This window comes from Trachemys scripta, chromosome 24 (assembly GCF_013100865.1).
Source record: "Trachemys scripta elegans isolate TJP31775 chromosome 24, CAS_Tse_1.0, whole genome shotgun sequence".
Taxonomy (NCBI): domain Eukaryota; kingdom Metazoa; phylum Chordata; order Testudines; family Emydidae; genus Trachemys; species Trachemys scripta.
Window position 1 is genome coordinate 9,121,261 of NC_048321.1, and position 20,465 is coordinate 9,141,725.

Here is a 20,465-nt window from a genome sequence, read left to right on the forward strand (position 1 = left end):
CCTGCCACCCCCGTCAGGGTCCTGTTAGCAGAAGCCTGGTCGAAGGAGAAAAGATGAGGGGGCACGTAGGGAAGGTTCAGGGGTAGACGGCAGGAGACCCAAGTTCTTCCACCTCTGAGTGCTTGAGGCAAGTGACATCCGCTTTCTATGCCTCGGTTGCCCCATATGTGAAATGGGGATGGTTAGTTCGAGTGAGGGACTGACTGAAAGGTTCAATTCACGAATGGCCATGAAGCTCTCTGCGATTCTCATTTGGAAGGGGCTGGAAAGAAACTGGCGCAGATTAAATTTAATCTGCGTGCGTGCGAATTTAGAGCTGGTTTGACAGCCCGGCAGACCAAAGGCGTCTTTGCACAGAACAGGCTGGGCAGTAGCAACAGGGCGAATTGCCTGCTACACGCTGCCTTTGGGTATGGGCCTCAGACCTGGCCAATCCCTGCACTCTCTTCTGAGGTTGCCCAAGACACCCACTTCTATCCCCCCCAACCCAAGGTCCCATGCACCCATCTCCTCCAATGGGGACCTCCGTTGTGGTTTGCCCGGCCTACATTCATCTAGAATCATAGAAGATCAGGGTTGGAAGGGACCTCAGGAGGTATCTAGTCCAACCCCTGCTCAGAGCAGGACCAATCCCCAGACAGATTTTTGCCCCCGATCCCTAAATGGCCCCCACAAGGACTGAACTCACAATCCTGGGTTTAGCAGGCCAATGCTCAAACCTCTGAGCTATCCCTCCCCCTATTCTTCCTGTCCAAAGCCAGTCAGGGCTGATGAAAGATGGCAGAGCCCCGCTCCACCACCAAATCAAGGCAGACATCACTAGAAGGGCAATTCAGAGAACTGGCTTGTAAGAAGTCACCTCACTGCAGGAAGCCACAGGTATACTGCAATATGGAGCTGCAGTAGAGAGGGCAGCATACCCACCAGGGGAACCTCCCGGGCCTGGTTTTAGCTGATGAAAATCTTTTTCAGTTGAAAAAAATAAGTCCCACTCCCAGAGCTCCTACTCTGAATCTTCTATAATTATAAGCAAGCAAGCAAGCAGTTTGGGAACGCAGGTGCCTCCTGCCCTTGCTGGAAGCTAGGCTATGTATTAAACAATAATGTTCTGGGGAAGAGGACAGCACCCTAGACAGGGCGGCTCAAAACTCATCAGAAGACACCGGCCCATCCACAAAGCTACAGACCCACTTGAATTCTCTCTCAGCTCTTGATGGCTGTAAAGGTGTTTTACTCTAGACTCATCCCAGCTAATCCACTCCCCAGGGGCGAAGGCAGTGTTATGCGCCACCCATTCTGCAATGCTTTGGGCAGCCAGGTGTTTCAACACTTCAAATCAGCCAGCATGGTGCTGAGCAGAGAGCCCTGGACTGGGAGCTACAAGGATCTGGGTTCTATTCCTGGCTGTGCAACTTTGGGCAAGTCACTTATCCTGGGTAGGGCTGTTTCTCTCCCATCCTGTGTCTTAGAGTTTAAGCTCTTTGGCCACGTCTAGTCTAAAAAAAGTGGATTATTAAACTCATAGTGTAGATGAGGCATGGTGTAGTTCTCCCATGTGGCAACTGGTCAAGGGGGACCCTGGAAGGAGGGTTGGAGTAACCCACAGTAGGATTTGAACAGATGTTAAACACATGCCTTCACTAGGATTAAGGGCTTGGTATACTTTTGCAGCTGTTTCTTTCTCACTGCCCCTGCTGGCTGATGGTGCTACAGAGCCTCTACACCCACTGGATTTACTGCAGTTATAGGTATGGCTCCTGAAACCCACCAGTCCGACTGTGGGACTCACTGGTAGGAGAAGAGAGAGACTCACTCTGTGGTGTTCATTTTATTATAAAACCCTTGGTGCGTACAGTCACACACTTCTCAACAGAGTAATCAGAAAAACAGAAACACGGTCAATTGCTCACCAAAATAGAACAACGTAGCCAATATTCTCTCTAGGGCAGGCATCTTTCTATGGGGGTTCATAGGCCACCGCTTGGCTGAGAGGGAAGGGCACTAATAAACCTGCATAGAAAGGAGGTCTCCATTACCGTCACTTGATCAATCCTCTCAGTGACAGTTGCAAGAAGCATAAAATGCTGGGGAGCGAGGGTGATGGGCTGATCCAAGATCGAGGAGGATTGTGGCATGAGGAGATCTGGCCACATGTGACTGGCATTCGGCAAGCAGGGGTGATGCTGCAAAAAGGCTCTCACCCCCACACTCCTTGGGCGTTATTAGCGTTCTTGTACCGCAGCTGCGTCTGGAACTTAATTACAACAGAACCGGAGAGGTCTTTGCTCCAGATCTGCTGAGAAAGGGTTAAAAAACACCTCAATAAAGCGACTGGCCACAAGAATGATACAAATCCCTCCCCTGCCAGCACTGAACCGGTGGCCCAGTCACTTGATTTGGAGGCTTGATTGCTGCTACTCCGAGTACACTGTAATTCTAAGCTCTGGGTGCTGGCTGCATTTGGCTTTCCTCAGTTCTTCTTGGTCTTGGGGGTATCGTATTTCCTCTTGCTCGAGTACCACAGCAGCAGAGGGATTCCGATGGAGGGAAGAGTCATCACACCAAAAGCTGCCCAGTCGAGCTAGCAGAAGGGGAAAACCCATTAGAAGTAGAGCTGAGATGGGTTATGCATAGCTAAATTCCCAGCGTCTCAGACCTGAGCCCCCCTGCCCAAGCGTTTTGATCCGACCCCTACAACACAGGCTCGTTCCTAGAAGCGAGTCTAATGGACCATGATGAATTAATTGGCACTCTTCTTGCAAGAAGTTGCCCCAAAAAGCTTAGGAGCCACCGTGGGGATTTCCCAGGCGGCTTTTAATTTAGTGTCTGGGCTTCTGCTTTCACGCCATGAGCCAGCGCACACAAAAAAGGTCAACGCGGATTTGAACTGTACAGTCACCGGGAGAAAATGGATTACTGGTTTAATGGTACTTACAAAGTGAGGGGAAAACCTCCTGTCAAACTCTCTCTGAGCCAGGATTCCTCCCTGCCCAGGGGCACTGGTGAAGCCAACCTGAAATGGGGGAAAAAGAAATAGCATTTGCCCACCGTTCCTGGCACTGCAGGCGCTCCGTGGCAAGCACTATATGAGAAGAGAGAGGGACGATCTATCATCCCTCGATGGTTGTGTCTAGGAGCACACACTGTGCGTCTCTGCTGTGAGATCTGCCGTTAGGATCCTGTACATGATCAAGTTCACAAGAAAGGTAGTAGCCACTCACCACAACCTGCCCTCCCTCCTGTGCCAGGTAGGTGATGGTAGCCGAGGTGAAGTTGAAGTAGCCGGCTTTGAGGGGCCTCAGGACCACAGTGTGAGATACGTTGCTGGCTCTGTGTAGCAGATGGTTAAGGAAACGAATTGCATTTTGTTCCGGGGAGCAAGACTCAAAACACAGGGGGGGGGGGGTCTAACCAGCAAGTTTGAAATCTTAAACAACCTTCAACTACAGATTCAGACCCTTACAGGGCCAACTCATCTATTCCTCCTTCCCTGACAGATGAATGGAGTTCCGTGCAATTTAATGCGAGGGGCGGCTATGTGTTGTGTGACCCGAGAACTAGCTCTTGTTTGCAAGGACACTAGAGATCCCAGGGCACTTGATTGGGATTTGCCCTCAGAACCTTAGCCAGAAGTCAGGTGTGCTTGCATTTCAGGGATGATGTATGGAGTTGGACGTGTCTTGGTATTCTTGGGCATCAGCAGGGACAAGGGGGAACCAAAGAACACACCCAGGACACGGCATATAGGGAGATTGTTTCGAACTGCAAAAGGATACGGCGCAATCCTGTCCCACTTGACGTTAAGCATTCCAGAGACAATGCCAAAATCTTCCGGGGGGAAAGAATCATCTGACAACTCCACATCCAAAGCCGCGCTAAACACAACAGAGAGAGGGGTCAGGAACAGAGCCGAGGGATGCGTTAGCTGGAGTCCCACTGGGGGGTAGAGTAGATGACCCTTGCGGTGCCGTCTAACCCTATGATGCTACAGGCTGTTTCACAAACAGAGGAAAGTTCAGTGCTAGCTGTTGATCTGGAGTAAAAAGCCACAAAGATGAGAGTAGAAGGCAGACAGCGTCAAGGAGAAATGATTGCCGAGCAGGACCTGGGGCATAAGAGGGAAGAGCTGAGAGGAGCCACGAAGCGGAGGACAAGGAATCGGCTGCGGAAAGAGCCCAGGAAGCCAATGGAGGTCTATGCACGTGAGGAGGGGAGCCCCGCATTGGGGATATGAGTGACAGGAAAGGAAGGTGATTTTCAACTGCAGCATTTTGGACACCGGTGGATGTAGTCAAAGATGCAGTCAAAGACACACGTGATGAAGGCAGGGACCAGGGCTGGAACAGAGAGGAAAGGGTGAACAGGGGGATTAGAGAGTGGAGTGCCAGAACTTGGTAAAAGTTTAGACATGAGCTTTGGGGGTGAAGGGGAGAGAGAGAGAGAGAGAGAAGTCAAGGAGTCTAGAACAGCATCACAATGAACACTGATTTGCTCCCATACACAGGAATCCACCGAGACCCTTTCACAGCCTCCAGAATCTCATTCCTCCCCCACACCCCAAAAAACACCTGCACACTTTAGTCTCATTACCCTCGAAGCCTCGTACAATGCCCCTTCCCGAGTGGGCCTGATAGGGGGTTCATACACTGCAACTTCATACACTCCTACTCAAGTCAACAGTCCTATGGACTCCAGTGAGAAAACAACGGTAACAGAAAACTTTAGGTGATCACAGTGGACCCTTCTGGACTTATAATCTATGAATAGAGATTCTTCTCCTCTATTCGCTCCTGCCCCCAGAGTGCCCCTCCCTCCAGAGGGGTTTTGGAAGAAGTAAGGGAGGAGCTTGAGAAAGGTTTTTACTCTAGATGTCTCCCTCCTCCCCAAGCTAGTGAAACACACACTGCAGAGACACACCTCTAACACTCCGTGTCCTTCAGGGCCAGGCATTGGATAGGTACCAAGAACACAGACAAACCTTACCTGGAGCCAACATTGTAGATGTTGTACTGCAGAGTCAGGTCCTTGCCCTCCACTGCATATCTGTTTAACAGAGATTTAGAGGCGAGCAGCCTGGCTCCCTCCTCGCTGTGAGCGACAGACAGCAGGGCAAACACAGCAAGAGCTAACAGCTTCATCTGGAAGGGGAAACATTCACGGTTAATGCCCGAGTTTCTAAAGAGGAAAAATTGGAGGTGGCGGCCTTCTGGAGGGGGCAGTAGCAGACCGAAGAATAGATCCATAAGTGCAATGCGTTATGAAGCACAGACAGCTGTGTGGTTTAAGACATCGTACTCGAAAGCATCATACCATGGAGGAGGGAGGGATCAGTCCCGTTCAATATGGCACCAGTGCAATGGCACCTGTAATATTTTGGACACTTCTCTACCAGAATGAGACAACTGCAAAGCAATGACCTGATACCGGGTTTCTTTTTCCCTGGCTGCTCTGTGAATGTGTGGTAAATTTATTAAAGAGACAGGGTGAGCACGGTAATAATATCTTTTATTGGACCAATGCCTGTTGGTCCAATAAAAGATATTATCTTACCCGCTTTGTCTCTCTGATATCCTGGGACCAACCTGGTTGCAACAACCCTAGTATATTTACTGTTATTTAACATCATTAAAGGCATTGAAAGCATTAGGACACTCATTTTGTAAAGACAAGAAGCTTCTACGAACATAGAATATTAGGGTTGGAAGAGACCTCAGGAGGTCATCTAGTCCAACCCCCTGCTCAAAGCAGGACCAACACCAACGAAATCATCCCAGCCAGGGCTTTGTCAAGCCAGGCCTTAAAAACCTCCAAGGTTGGAGATTCCACCACCTCCCTAGGTAACCCATTCCAGTGCTTCACCACCCTCCTAGCAAAATATGTTTCCTGATATCTAACCTAGACCTCCCACACTGTAACTTGAGACCATTGCTCCTTGTTCTGTCATCTGCCACCACTGAGAACAGCAGAGCTCCATCCTCTTTGGAGCCCCCTTCAGGTAGTTGAAGGCTGCTATCAAATCCCCCCTCACTCTTCTCTTCTGCAGACTAAATAACCCCAGTTCCCTCAGCCAATCCTCAGAAGTCATGTGCCCCAGCCCCCTAATCATTTTCGTTGCCCTCTGCTGGACTCTCTCCAATTTGTCCACATCCCTTCTGTAGTGGGGGGACCAAAACTGGACCAATACTCCAGGTGTGGCCTCACCAGTGCTGAACAGAGGGGAATAATCACTTCCCTCGATCTGCTGGCAACGCTCCTACTAATTCAGCCCAATATGCCGTTGCCTTGGCCTACTTGGCCATGAGGGCACACTACTGACTCATATTTCTCCTTTGAAATCCAGTGGAAACAATTTAACACACACCACCACAACATTCCCCTGCAGCGTCTGCAAACAAACACGGCAGCATTGTGCTAGCACCTGAGAATTGTAACTGACTAAAAATGACCTTGAAAATGACTAGCCTATATTCAGATGACAGAAAAACAAATGGCTTAAAGGTTTGTTTTTTAAAGTCATCAATTTAACATCAGCTGTTCGCAGTAGAACAGAGAACATGTTATTTAAGACAAAGTTAACTTGAGGGCCCATTTAAAGAGAGTTCACATATTTCCTATCTTTACTCTCACACACAAATATTCAAACATCAGTCCAATCCCATCCAAACACGGTTTGGTTGGGGACCCTTCCAAAGGGCACACTCCTTTTCTTCAGCCCTGGCACAAACCTCTTCTTCCCAGACAAAAAAAAAAAAAAAGAGAGAGCTCTGTCCTGATGATCTGACACCCCACTCACTCCACTAAGCTCCTATCACCACTTTGGCTTTCTGTACCCATCCTCTCTTTTGATAGCGGATAACCAGACCTCAAAAAACCTGAAATCATAGCCAATATAAATCCCTGTCCATGTGTCTCTCAGGAAACCTCTCATCCTGTAGGTTCTGAGATTTCTAGGCTACAGCGCCATGAAGTCTTGAGCAATTGGCTAATACAGTGATTCCTAAACAGTGGTCTTAGATCACAGAACCCTTCCCAGTGCCTTGTGAAATTATATTTTGATAACCAAGGAGTGAGGCGGTTGGGTCTGGGAAAAGACACATCTAACACATCTTGGGCAACAGCATGAAAGGGCTGGAGAACCTGTGATCTACCTTAAATGAAAGTATGAAGAAGGGGCTGCTAACTGTGCAGCTCTTTCACGTCCATCTCCTGCTCAGCCCCTGTATACAGCACAGTCCTGTCTTCTCCCACCTCCACCTCCTCCTGCAGCCACAGATCATTGCTTCCTTATGCCCAGTATAGTTCTGCCTGTCCCCAGCCTCTGTGGGGCAGCAGCTCCTCCTACCAGGCAGCATCAGGGCCTGGCTGCTACTCTCAGCCACGTGTCTCCATTTCCCTGGCACTTCTGAAGCCAGAACAGGCAGCAAGTCAGGAACCCCACAGCCTGATTATAGGCTGCCTGGAGGAGAACTTCCCTAGCTGCCTTTCCTCCGTGGAGCGCTGACGTGTCAGAGACCTCCCCTATGTACCCCCCCAAACCCCCACCCCTGGGTCATCCAAACCTTCCTCCTCCACAGGCCCCCCAGACCCCATCTTCCCCCCCACCCGCACGGCTCCCCCCAACCACCGTCCCCTGGGATCCCCTCCAAACCTTCCTTCCCCCTCAGACCCCCCAACCCCCACCTTCCTCCCACTCCCCTCCGGATCCCCTCAACCNTGTAGTTTGGAGATGACCTCTTGTTTAGCAAGTAGTTTGGGGTGATGTCTAAGCAGATGATTACTTTAAAATATTGTGCCTGATCTCTGAATAGAGGCAGCTGTTGTTTTAACCTTTAAGCGGTATTGTCATGCCTAATTAAATCTTAGTCTTGCTGCATCCAAGGAACTGTAAAATCATTGGGTAACTTATGTTAATTACAAGGTCTGCATTTTCTGTGTAGTTTGGAGATGACCTCTTGTTTAGCAAGTAGTTTGGGGTGATGTCTAAGCAGATGATTACTTTAAAATATTGTGCCTGATCTCTGAATAGAGGCAGCTGTTGTTTTAACCTTTAAGCGGTATTGTCATGCCTAATTAAATCTTAGTCTTGCTGCATCCAAGGAACTGTAAAATCATTGGGTAACTTATGTTAATTACAAGGTCTGCATTTTCTGTGTAGTTTGGAGATGACCTCTTGTTTAGCAAGTAGTTTGGGGTGATGTCTAAGCAGATGATTACTTTAAAATATTGTGCCTGATCTCTGAATAGAGGCAGCTGTTGTTTTAACCTTTAAGCGGTATTGTCATGCCTAATTAAATCTTAGTCTTGCTGCATCCAAGGAACTGTAAAATCATTGGGTAACTTATGTTAATTACAAGGTCTGCATTTTCTGTGTAGTTTGGAGATGACCTCTTGTTTAGCAAGTAGTTTGGGGTGATGTCTAAGCAGATGATTACTTTAAAATATTGTGCCTGATCTCTGAATAGAGGCAGCTGTTGTTTTAACCTTTAAGCGGTATTGTCATGCCTAATTAAATCTTAGTCTTGCTGCATCCAAGGAACTGTAAAATCATTGGGTAACTTATGTTAATTACAAGGTCTGCATTTTCTGTGTAGTTTGGAGATGACCTCTTGTTTAGCAAGTAGTTTGGGGTGATGTCTAAGCAGATGATTACTTTAAAATATTGTGCCTGATCTCTGAATAGAGGCAGCTGTTGTTTTAACCTTTAAGCGGTATTGTCATGCCTAATTAAATCTTAGTCTTGCTGCATCCAAGGAACTGTAAAATCATTGGGTAACTTATGTTAATTACAAGGTCTGCATTTTCTGTGTAGTTTGGAGATGACCTCTTGTTTAGCAAGTAGTTTGGGGTGATGTCTAAGCAGATGATTACTTTAAAATATTGTGCCTGATCTCTGAATAGAGGCAGCTGTTGTTTTAACCTTTAAGCGGTATTGTCATGCCTAATTAAATCTTAGTCTTGCTGCATCCAAGGAACTGTAAAATCATTGGGTAACTTATGTTAATTACAAGGTCTGCATTTTCTGTGTAGTTTGGAGATGACCTCTTGTTTAGCAAGTAGTTTGGGGTGATGTCTAAGCAGATGATTACTTTAAAATATTGTGCCTGATCTCTGAATAGAGGCAGCTGTTGTTTTAACCTTTAAGCGGTATTGTCATGCCTAATTAAATCTTAGTCTTGCTGCATCCAAGGAACTGTAAAATCATTGGGTAACTTATGTTAATTACAAGGTCTGCATTTTCTGTGTAGTTTGGAGATGACCTCTTGTTTAGCAAGTAGTTTGGGGTGATGTCTAAGCAGATGATTACTTTAAAATATTGTGCCTGATCTCTGAATAGAGGCAGCTGTTGTTTTAACCTTTAAGCGGTATTGTCATGCCTAATTAAATCTTAGTCTTGCTGCATCCAAGGAACTGTAAAATCATTGGGTAACTTATGTTAATTACAAGGTCTGCATTTTCTGTGTAGTTTGGAGATGACCTCTTGTTTAGCAAGTAGTTTGGGGTGATGTCTAAGCAGATGATTACTTTAAAATATTGTGCCTGATCTCTGAATAGAGGCAGCTGTTGTTTTAACCTTTAAGCGGTATTGTCATGCCTAATTAAATCTTAGTCTTGCTGCATCCAAGGAACTGTAAAATCATTGGGTAACTTATGTTAATTACAAGGTCTGCATTTTCTGTGTAGTTTGGAGATGACCTCTTGTTTAGCAAGTAGTTTGGGGTGATGTCTAAGCAGATGATTACTTTAAAATATTGTGCCTGATCTCTGAATAGAGGCAGCTGTTGTTTTAACCTTTAAGCGGTATTGTCATGCCTAATTAAATCTTAGTCTTGCTGCATCCAAGGAACTGTAAAATCATTGGGTAACTTATGTTAATTACAAGGTCTGCATTTTCTGTGTAGTTTGGAGATGACCTCTTGTTTAGCAAGTAGTTTGGGGTGATGTCTAAGCAGATGATTACTTTAAAATATTGTGCCTGATCTCTGAATAGAGGCAGCTGTTGTTTTAACCTTTAAGCGGTATTGTCATGCCTAATTAAATCTTAGTCTTGCTGCATCCAAGGAACTGTAAAATCATTGGGTAACTTATGTTAATTACAAGGTCTGCATTTTCTGTGTAGTTTGGAGATGACCTCTTGTTTAGCAAGTAGTTTGGGGTGATGTCTAAGCAGATGATTACTTTAAAATATTGTGCCTGATCTCTGAATAGAGGCAGCTGTTGTTTTAACCTTTAAGCGGTATTGTCATGCCTAATTAAATCTTAGTCTTGCTGCATCCAAGGAACTGTAAAATCATTGGGTAACTTATGTTAATTACAAGGTCTGCATTTTCTGTGTAGTTTGGAGATGACCTCTTGTTTAGCAAGTAGTTTGGGGTGATGTCTAAGCAGATGATTACTTTAAAATATTGTGCCTGATCTCTGAATAGAGGCAGCTGTTGTTTTAACCTTTAAGCGGTATTGTCATGCCTAATTAAATCTTAGTCTTGCTGCATCCAAGGAACTGTAAAATCATTGGGTAACTTATGTTAATTACAAGGTCTGCATTTTCTGTGTAGTTTGGAGATGACCTCTTGTTTAGCAAGTAGTTTGGGGTGATGTCTAAGCAGATGATTACTTTAAAATATTGTGCCTGATCTCTGAATAGAGGCAGCTGTTGTTTTAACCTTTAAGCGGTATTGTCATGCCTAATTAAATCTTAGTCTTGCTGCATCCAAGGAACTGTAAAATCATTGGGTAACTTATGTTAATTACAAGGTCTGCATTTTCTGTGTAGTTTGGAGATGACCTCTTGTTTAGCAAGTAGTTTGGGGTGATGTCTAAGCAGATGATTACTTTAAAATATTGTGCCTGATCTCTGAATAGAGGCAGCTGTTGTTTTAACCTTTAAGCGGTATTGTCATGCCTAATTAAATCTTAGTCTTGCTGCATCCAAGGAACTGTAAAATCATTGGGTAACTTATGTTAATTACAAGGTCTGCATTTTCTGTGTAGTTTGGAGATGACCTCTTGTTTAGCAAGTAGTTTGGGGTGATGTCTAAGCAGATGATTACTTTAAAATATTGTGCCTGATCTCTGAATAGAGGCAGCTGTTGTTTTAACCTTTAAGCGGTATTGTCATGCCTAATTAAATCTTAGTCTTGCTGCATCCAAGGAACTGTAAAATCATTGGGTAACTTATGTTAATTACAAGGTCTGCATTTTCTGTGTAGTTTGGAGATGACCTCTTGTTTAGCAAGTAGTTTGGGGTGATGTCTAAGCAGATGATTACTTTAAAATATTGTGCCTGATCTCTGAATAGAGGCAGCTGTTGTTTTAACCTTTAAGCGGTATTGTCATGCCTAATTAAATCTTAGTCTTGCTGCATCCAAGGAACTGTAAAATCATTGGGTAACTTATGTTAATTACAAGGTCTGCATTTTCTGTGTAGTTTGGAGATGACCTCTTGTTTAGCAAGTAGTTTGGGGTGATGTCTAAGCAGATGATTACTTTAAAATATTGTGCCTGATCTCTGAATAGAGGCAGCTGTTGTTTTAACCTTTAAGCGGTATTGTCATGCCTAATTAAATCTTAGTCTTGCTGCATCCAAGGAACTGTAAAATCATTGGGTAACTTATGTTAATTACAAGGTCTGCATTTTCTGTGTAGTTTGGAGATGACCTCTTGTTTAGCAAGTAGTTTGGGGTGATGTCTAAGCAGATGATTACTTTAAAATATTGTGCCTGATCTCTGAATAGAGGCAGCTGTTGTTTTAACCTTTAAGCGGTATTGTCATGCCTAATTAAATCTTAGTCTTGCTGCATCCAAGGAACTGTAAAATCATTGGGTAACTTATGTTAATTACAAGGTCTGCATTTTCTGTGTAGTTTGGAGATGACCTCTTGTTTAGCAAGTAGTTTGGGGTGATGTCTAAGCAGATGATTACTTTAAAATATTGTGCCTGATCTCTGAATAGAGGCAGCTGTTGTTTTAACCTTTAAGCGGTATTGTCATGCCTAATTAAATCTTAGTCTTGCTGCATCCAAGGAACTGTAAAATCATTGGGTAACTTATGTTAATTACAAGGTCTGCATTTTCTGTGTAGTTTGGAGATGACCTCTTGTTTAGCAAGTAGTTTGGGGTGATGTCTAAGCAGATGATTACTTTAAAATATTGTGCCTGATCTCTGAATAGAGGCAGCTGTTGTTTTAACCTTTAAGCGGTATTGTCATGCCTAATTAAATCTTAGTCTTGCTGCATCCAAGGAACTGTAAAATCATTGGGTAACTTATGTTAATTACAAGGTCTGCATTTTCTGTGTAGTTTGGAGATGACCTCTTGTTTAGCAAGTAGTTTGGGGTGATGTCTAAGCAGATGATTACTTTAAAATATTGTGCCTGATCTCTGAATAGAGGCAGCTGTTGTTTTAACCTTTAAGCGGTATTGTCATGCCTAATTAAATCTTAGTCTTGCTGCATCCAAGGAACTGTAAAATCATTGGGTAACTTATGTTAATTACAAGGTCTGCATTTTCTGTGTAGTTTGGAGATGACCTCTTGTTTAGCAAGTAGTTTGGGGTGATGTCTAAGCAGATGATTACTTTAAAATATTGTGCCTGATCTCTGAATAGAGGCAGCTGTTGTTTTAACCTTTAAGCGGTATTGTCATGCCTAATTAAATCTTAGTCTTGCTGCATCCAAGGAACTGTAAAATCATTGGGTAACTTATGTTAATTACAAGGTCTGCATTTTCTGTGTAGTTTGGAGATGACCTCTTGTTTAGCAAGTAGTTTGGGGTGATGTCTAAGCAGATGATTACTTTAAAATATTGTGCCTGATCTCTGAATAGAGGCAGCTGTTGTTTTAACCTTTAAGCGGTATTGTCATGCCTAATTAAATCTTAGTCTTGCTGCATCCAAGGAACTGTAAAATCATTGGGTAACTTATGTTAATTACAAGGTCTGCATTTTCTGTGTAGTTTGGAGATGACCTCTTGTTTAGCAAGTAGTTTGGGGTGATGTCTAAGCAGATGATTACTTTAAAATATTGTGCCTGATCTCTGAATAGAGGCAGCTGTTGTTTTAACCTTTAAGCGGTATTGTCATGCCTAATTAAATCTTAGTCTTGCTGCATCCAAGGAACTGTAAAATCATTGGGTAACTTATGTTAATTACAAGGTCTGCATTTTCTGTGTAGTTTGGAGATGACCTCTTGTTTAGCAAGTAGTTTGGGGTGATGTCTAAGCAGATGATTACTTTAAAATATTGTGCCTGATCTCTGAATAGAGGCAGCTGTTGTTTTAACCTTTAAGCGGTATTGTCATGCCTAATTAAATCTTAGTCTTGCTGCATCCAAGGAACTGTAAAATCATTGGGTAACTTATGTTAATTACAAGGTCTGCATTTTCTGTGTAGTTTGGAGATGACCTCTTGTTTAGCAAGTAGTTTGGGGTGATGTCTAAGCAGATGATTACTTTAAAATATTGTGCCTGATCTCTGAATAGAGGCAGCTGTTGTTTTAACCTTTAAGCGGTATTGTCATGCCTAATTAAATCTTAGTCTTGCTGCATCCAAGGAACTGTAAAATCATTGGGTAACTTATGTTAATTACAAGGTCTGCATTTTCTGTGTAGTTTGGAGATGACCTCTTGTTTAGCAAGTAGTTTGGGGTGATGTCTAAGCAGATGATTACTTTAAAATATTGTGCCTGATCTCTGAATAGAGGCAGCTGTTGTTTTAACCTTTAAGCGGTATTGTCATGCCTAATTAAATCTTAGTCTTGCTGCATCCAAGGAACTGTAAAATCATTGGGTAACTTATGTTAATTACAAGGTCTGCATTTTCTGTGTAGTTTGGAGATGACCTCTTGTTTAGCAAGTAGTTTGGGGTGATGTCTAAGCAGATGATTACTTTAAAATATTGTGCCTGATCTCTGAATAGAGGCAGCTGTTGTTTTAACCTTTAAGCGGTATTGTCATGCCTAATTAAATCTTAGTCTTGCTGCATCCAAGGAACTGTAAAATCATTGGGTAACTTATGTTAATTACAAGGTCTGCATTTTCTGTGTAGTTTGGAGATGACCTCTTGTTTAGCAAGTAGTTTGGGGTGATGTCTAAGCAGATGATTACTTTAAAATATTGTGCCTGATCTCTGAATAGAGGCAGCTGTTGTTTTAACCTTTAAGCGGTATTGTCATGCCTAATTAAATCTTAGTCTTGCTGCATCCAAGGAACTGTAAAATCATTGGGTAACTTATGTTAATTACAAGGTCTGCATTTTCTGTGTAGTTTGGAGATGACCTCTTGTTTAGCAAGTAGTTTGGGGTGATGTCTAAGCAGATGATTACTTTAAAATATTGTGCCTGATCTCTGAATAGAGGCAGCTGTTGTTTTAACCTTTAAGCGGTATTGTCATGCCTAATTAAATCTTAGTCTTGCTGCATCCAAGGAACTGTAAAATCATTGGGTAACTTATGTTAATTACAAGGTCTGCATTTTCTGTGTAGTTTGGAGATGACCTCTTGTTTAGCAAGTAGTTTGGGGTGATGTCTAAGCAGATGATTACTTTAAAATATTGTGCCTGATCTCTGAATAGAGGCAGCTGTTGTTTTAACCTTTAAGCGGTATTGTCATGCCTAATTAAATCTTAGTCTTGCTGCATCCAAGGAACTGTAAAATCATTGGGTAACTTATGTTAATTACAAGGTCTGCATTTTCTGTGTAGTTTGGAGATGACCTCTTGTTTAGCAAGTAGTTTGGGGTGATGTCTAAGCAGATGATTACTTTAAAATATTGTGCCTGATCTCTGAATAGAGGCAGCTGTTGTTTTAACCTTTAAGCGGTATTGTCATGCCTAATTAAATCTTAGTCTTGCTGCATCCAAGGAACTGTAAAATCATTGGGTAACTTATGTTAATTACAAGGTCTGCATTTTCTGTGTAGTTTGGAGATGACCTCTTGTTTAGCAAGTAGTTTGGGGTGATGTCTAAGCAGATGATTACTTTAAAATATTGTGCCTGATCTCTGAATAGAGGCAGCTGTTGTTTTAACCTTTAAGCGGTATTGTCATGCCTAATTAAATCTTAGTCTTGCTGCATCCAAGGAACTGTAAAATCATTGGGTAACTTATGTTAATTACAAGGTCTGCATTTTCTGTGTAGTTTGGAGATGACCTCTTGTTTAGCAAGTAGTTTGGGGTGATGTCTAAGCAGATGATTACTTTAAAATATTGTGCCTGATCTCTGAATAGAGGCAGCTGTTGTTTTAACCTTTAAGCGGTATTGTCATGCCTAATTAAATCTTAGTCTTGCTGCATCCAAGGAACTGTAAAATCATTGGGTAACTTATGTTAATTACAAGGTCTGCATTTTCTGTGTAGTTTGGAGATGACCTCTTGTTTAGCAAGTAGTTTGGGGTGATGTCTAAGCAGATGATTACTTTAAAATATTGTGCCTGATCTCTGAATAGAGGCAGCTGTTGTTTTAACCTTTAAGCGGTATTGTCATGCCTAATTAAATCTTAGTCTTGCTGCATCCAAGGAACTGTAAAATCATTGGGTAACTTATGTTAATTACAAGGTCTGCATTTTCTGTGTAGTTTGGAGATGACCTCTTGTTTAGCAAGTAGTTTGGGGTGATGTCTAAGCAGATGATTACTTTAAAATATTGTGCCTGATCTCTGAATAGAGGCAGCTGTTGTTTTAACCTTTAAGCGGTATTGTCATGCCTAATTAAATCTTAGTCTTGCTGCATCCAAGGAACTGTAAAATCATTGGGTAACTTATGTTAATTACAAGGTCTGCATTTTCTGTGTAGTTTGGAGATGACCTCTTGTTTAGCAAGTAGTTTGGGGTGATGTCTAAGCAGATGATTACTTTAAAATATTGTGCCTGATCTCTGAATAGAGGCAGCTGTTGTTTTAACCTTTAAGCGGTATTGTCATGCCTAATTAAATCTTAGTCTTGCTGCATCCAAGGAACTGTAAAATCATTGGGTAACTTATGTTAATTACAAGGTCTGCATTTTCTGTGTAGTTTGGAGATGACCTCTTGTTTAGCAAGTAGTTTGGGGTGATGTCTAAGCAGATGATTACTTTAAAATATTGTGCCTGATCTCTGAATAGAGGCAGCTGTTGTTTTAACCTTTAAGCGGTATTGTCATGCCTAATTAAATCTTAGTCTTGCTGCATCCAAGGAACTGTAAAATCATTGGGTAACTTATGTTAATTACAAGGTCTGCATTTTCTGTGTAGTTTGGAGATGACCTCTTGTTTAGCAAGTAGTTTGGGGTGATGTCTAAGCAGATGATTACTTTAAAATATTGTGCCTGATCTCTGAATAGAGGCAGCTGTTGTTTTAACCTTTAAGCGGTATTGTCATGCCTAATTAAATCTTAGTCTTGCTGCATCCAAGGAACTGTAAAATCATTGGGTAACTTATGTTAATTACAAGGTCTGCATTTTCTGTGTAGTTTGGAGATGACCTCTTGTTTAGCAAGTAGTTTGGGGTGATGTCTAAGCAGATGATTACTTTAAAATATTGTGCCTGATCTCTGAATAGAGGCAGCTGTTGTTTTAACCTTTAAGCGGTATTGTCATGCCTAATTAAATCTTAGTCTTGCTGCATCCAAGGAACTGTAAAATCATTGGGTAACTTATGTTAATTACAAGGTCTGCATTTTCTGTGTAGTTTGGAGATGACCTCTTGTTTAGCAAGTAGTTTGGGGTGATGTCTAAGCAGATGATTACTTTAAAATATTGTGCCTGATCTCTGAATAGAGGCAGCTGTTGTTTTAACCTTTAAGCGGTATTGTCATGCCTAATTAAATCTTAGTCTTGCTGCATCCAAGGAACTGTAAAATCATTGGGTAACTTATGTTAATTACAAGGTCTGCATTTTCTGTGTAGTTTGGAGATGACCTCTTGTTTAGCAAGTAGTTTGGGGTGATGTCTAAGCAGATGATTACTTTAAAATATTGTGCCTGATCTCTGAATAGAGGCAGCTGTTGTTTTAACCTTTAAGCGGTATTGTCATGCCTAATTAAATCTTAGTCTTGCTGCATCCAAGGAACTGTAAAATCATTGGGTAACTTATGTTAATTACAAGGTCTGCATTTTCTGTGTAGTTTGGAGATGACCTCTTGTTTAGCAAGTAGTTTGGGGTGATGTCTAAGCAGATGATTACTTTAAAATATTGTGCCTGATCTCTGAATAGAGGCAGCTGTTGTTTTAACCTTTAAGCGGTATTGTCATGCCTAATTAAATCTTAGTCTTGCTGCATCCAAGGAACTGTAAAATCATTGGGTAACTTATGTTAATTACAAGGTCTGCATTTTCTGTGTAGTTTGGAGATGACCTCTTGTTTAGCAAGTAGTTTGGGGTGATGTCTAAGCAGATGATTACTTTAAAATATTGTGCCTGATCTCTGAATAGAGGCAGCTGTTGTTTTAACCTTTAAGCGGTATTGTCATGCCTAATTAAATCTTAGTCTTGCTGCATCCAAGGAACTGTAAAATCATTGGGTAACTTATGTTAATTACAAGGTCTGCATTTTCTGTGTAGTTTGGAGATGACCTCTTGTTTAGCAAGTAGTTTGGGGTGATGTCTAAGCAGATGATTACTTTAAAATATTGTGCCTGATCTCTGAATAGAGGCAGCTGTTGTTTTAACCTTTAAGCGGTATTGTCATGCCTAATTAAATCTTAGTCTTGCTGCATCCAAGGAACTGTAAAATCATTGGGTAACTTATGTTAATTACAAGGTCTGCATTTTCTGTGTAGTTTGGAGATGACCTCTTGTTTAGCAAGTAGTTTGGGGTGATGTCTAAGCAGATGATTACTTTAAAATATTGTGCCTGATCTCTGAATAGAGGCAGCTGTTGTTTTAACCTTTAAGCGGTATTGTCATGCCTAATTAAATCTTAGTCTTGCTGCATCCAAGGAACTGTAAAATCATTGGGTAACTTATGTTAATTACAAGGTCTGCATTTTCTGTGTAGTTTGGAGATGACCTCTTGTTTAGCAAGTAGTTTGGGGTGATGTCTAAGCAGATGATTACTTTAAAATATTGTGCCTGATCTCTGAATAGAGGCAGCTGTTGTTTTAACCTTTAAGCGGTATTGTCATGCCTAATTAAATCTTAGTCTTGCTGCATCCAAGGAACTGTAAAATCATTGGGTAACTTATGTTAATTACAAGGTCTGCATTTTCTGTGTAGTTTGGAGATGACCTCTTGTTTAGCAAGTAGTTTGGGGTGATGTCTAAGCAGATGATTACTTTAAAATATTGTGCCTGATCTCTGAATAGAGGCAGCTGTTGTTTTAACCTTTAAGCGGTATTGTCATGCCTAATTAAATCTTAGTCTTGCTGCATCCAAGGAACTGTAAAATCATTGGGTAACTTATGTTAATTACAAGGTCTGCATTTTCTGTGTAGTTTGGAGATGACCTCTTGTTTAGCAAGTAGTTTGGGGTGATGTCTAAGCAGATGATTACTTTAAAATATTGTGCCTGATCTCTGAATAGAGGCAGCTGTTGTTTTAACCTTTAAGCGGTATTGTCATGCCTAATTAAATCTTAGTCTTGCTGCATCCAAGGAACTGTAAAATCATTGGGTAACTTATGTTAATTACAAGGTCTGCATTTTCTGTGTAGTTTGGAGATGACCTCTTGTTTAGCAAGTAGTTTGGGGTGATGTCTAAGCAGATGATTACTTTAAAATATTGTGCCTGATCTCTGAATAGAGGCAGCTGTTGTTTTAACCTTTAAGCGGTATTGTCATGCCTAATTAAATCTTAGTCTTGCTGCATCCAAGGAACTGTAAAATCATTGGGTAACTTATGTTAATTACAAGGTCTGCATTTTCTGTGTAGTTTGGAGATGACCTCTTGTTTAGCAAGTAGTTTGGGGTGATGTCTAAGCAGATGATTACTTTAAAATATTGTGCCTGATCTCTGAATAGAGGCAGCTGTTGTTTTAACCTTTAAGCGGTATTGTCATGCCTAATTAAATCTTAGTCTTGCTGCATCCAAGGAACTGTAAAATCATTGGGTAACTTATGTTAATTACAAGGTCTGCATTTTCTGTGTAGTTTGGAGATGACCTCTTGTTTAGCAAGTAGTTTGGGGTGATGTCTAAGCAGATGATTACTTTAAAATATTGTGCCTGATCTCTGAATAGAGGCAGCTGTTGTTTTAACCTTTAAGCGGTATTGTCATGCCTAATTAAATCTTAGTCTTGCTGCATCCAAGGAACTGTAAAATCATTGGGTAACTTATGTTAATTACAAGGTCTGCATTTTCTGTGTAGTTTGGAGATGACCTCTTGTTTAGCAAGTAGTTTGGGGTGATGTCTAAGCAGATGATTACTTTAAAATATTGTGCCTGATCTCTGAATAGAGGCAGCTGTTGTTTTAACCTTTAAGCGGTATTGTCATGCCTAATTAAATCTTAGTCTTGCTGCATCCAAGGAACTGTAAAATCATTGGGTAACTTATGTTAATTACAAGGTCTGCATTTTCTGTGTAGTTTGGAGATGACCTCTTGTTTAGCAAGTAGTTTGGGGTGATGTCTAAGCAGATGATTACTTTAAAATATTGTGCCTGATCTCTGAATAGAGGCAGCTGTTGTTTTAACCTTTAAGCGGTATTGTCATGCCTAATTAAATCTTAGTCTTGCTGCATCCAAGGAACTGTAAAATCATTGGGTAACTTATGTTAATTACAAGGTCTGCATTTTCTGTGTAGTTTGGAGATGACCTCTTGTTTAGCAAGTAGTTTGGGGTGATGTCTAAGCAGATGATTACTTTAAAATATTGTGCCTGATCTCTGAATAGAGGCAGCTGTTGTTTTAACCTTTAAGCGGTATTGTCATGCCTAATTAAATCTTAGTCTTGCTGCATCCAAGGAACTGTAAAATCATTGGGTAACTTATGTTAATTACAAGGTCTGCATTTTCTGTGTAGTTTGGAGATGACCTCTTGTTTAGCAAGTAGTTTGGGGTGATGTCTAAGCAGATGATTACTTTAAAATATTGTGCCTGATCTCTGAATAGAGGCAGCTGTTGTTTTAACCTTTAAGCGGTATTGTCATGCCTAATTAAATCTTAGTCTTGCTGCATCCAAGGAACTGTAAAATCATTGGGTAACTTATGTTAATTACAAGGTCTGCATTTTCTGTGTAGTTTGGAGATGACCTCTTGTTTAGCAAGTAGTTTGGGGTGATGTCTAAGCAGATGATTACTTTAAAATATTGTGCCTGATCTCTGAATAGAGGCAGCTGTTGTTTTAACCTTTAAGCGGTATTGTCATGCCTAATTAAATCTTAGTCTTGCTGCATCCAAGGAACTGTAAAATCATTGGGTAACTTATGTTAATTACAAGGTCTGCATTTTCTGTGTAGTTTGGAGATGACCTCTTGTTTAGCAAGTAGTTTGGGGTGATGTCTAAGCAGATGATTACTTTAAAATATTGTGCCTGATCTCTGAATAGAGGCAGCTGTTGT

General features: G+C 41.7%; 1 protein-coding gene across 2 annotated transcripts; it reads right to left on the reverse strand.

Moving 5' to 3' along the window:
* Nucleotides 1–1,809: 1,809 nt before the first annotated feature.
* On the reverse strand, nt 1,810–7,518 carry SSR2 (signal sequence receptor subunit 2). 2 transcript variants are annotated; one of them, XM_034756732.1, is made up of 6 exons: nt 7,343–7,518; nt 4,984–5,138; nt 3,777–3,875; nt 3,222–3,330; nt 2,936–3,013; nt 1,810–2,581 (listed from the first exon to the last, which is right to left on the reverse strand). In XM_034756732.1, the coding sequence occupies exons 2-6, from the start codon at nt 5,136–5,138 to the stop codon at nt 2,471–2,473; spliced, it is 552 nt and encodes a 183-aa protein (XP_034612623.1). In that variant the 5' UTR covers nt 7,343–7,518; the 3' UTR covers nt 1,810–2,470. The 2 variants fall into 2 exon arrangements, with proteins under 2 accessions (XP_034612623.1, XP_034612622.1); XM_034756731.1 differs by having other exon boundaries at nt 7,149–7,518.
* Nucleotides 7,519–20,465: the final 12,947 nt, after the last annotated feature.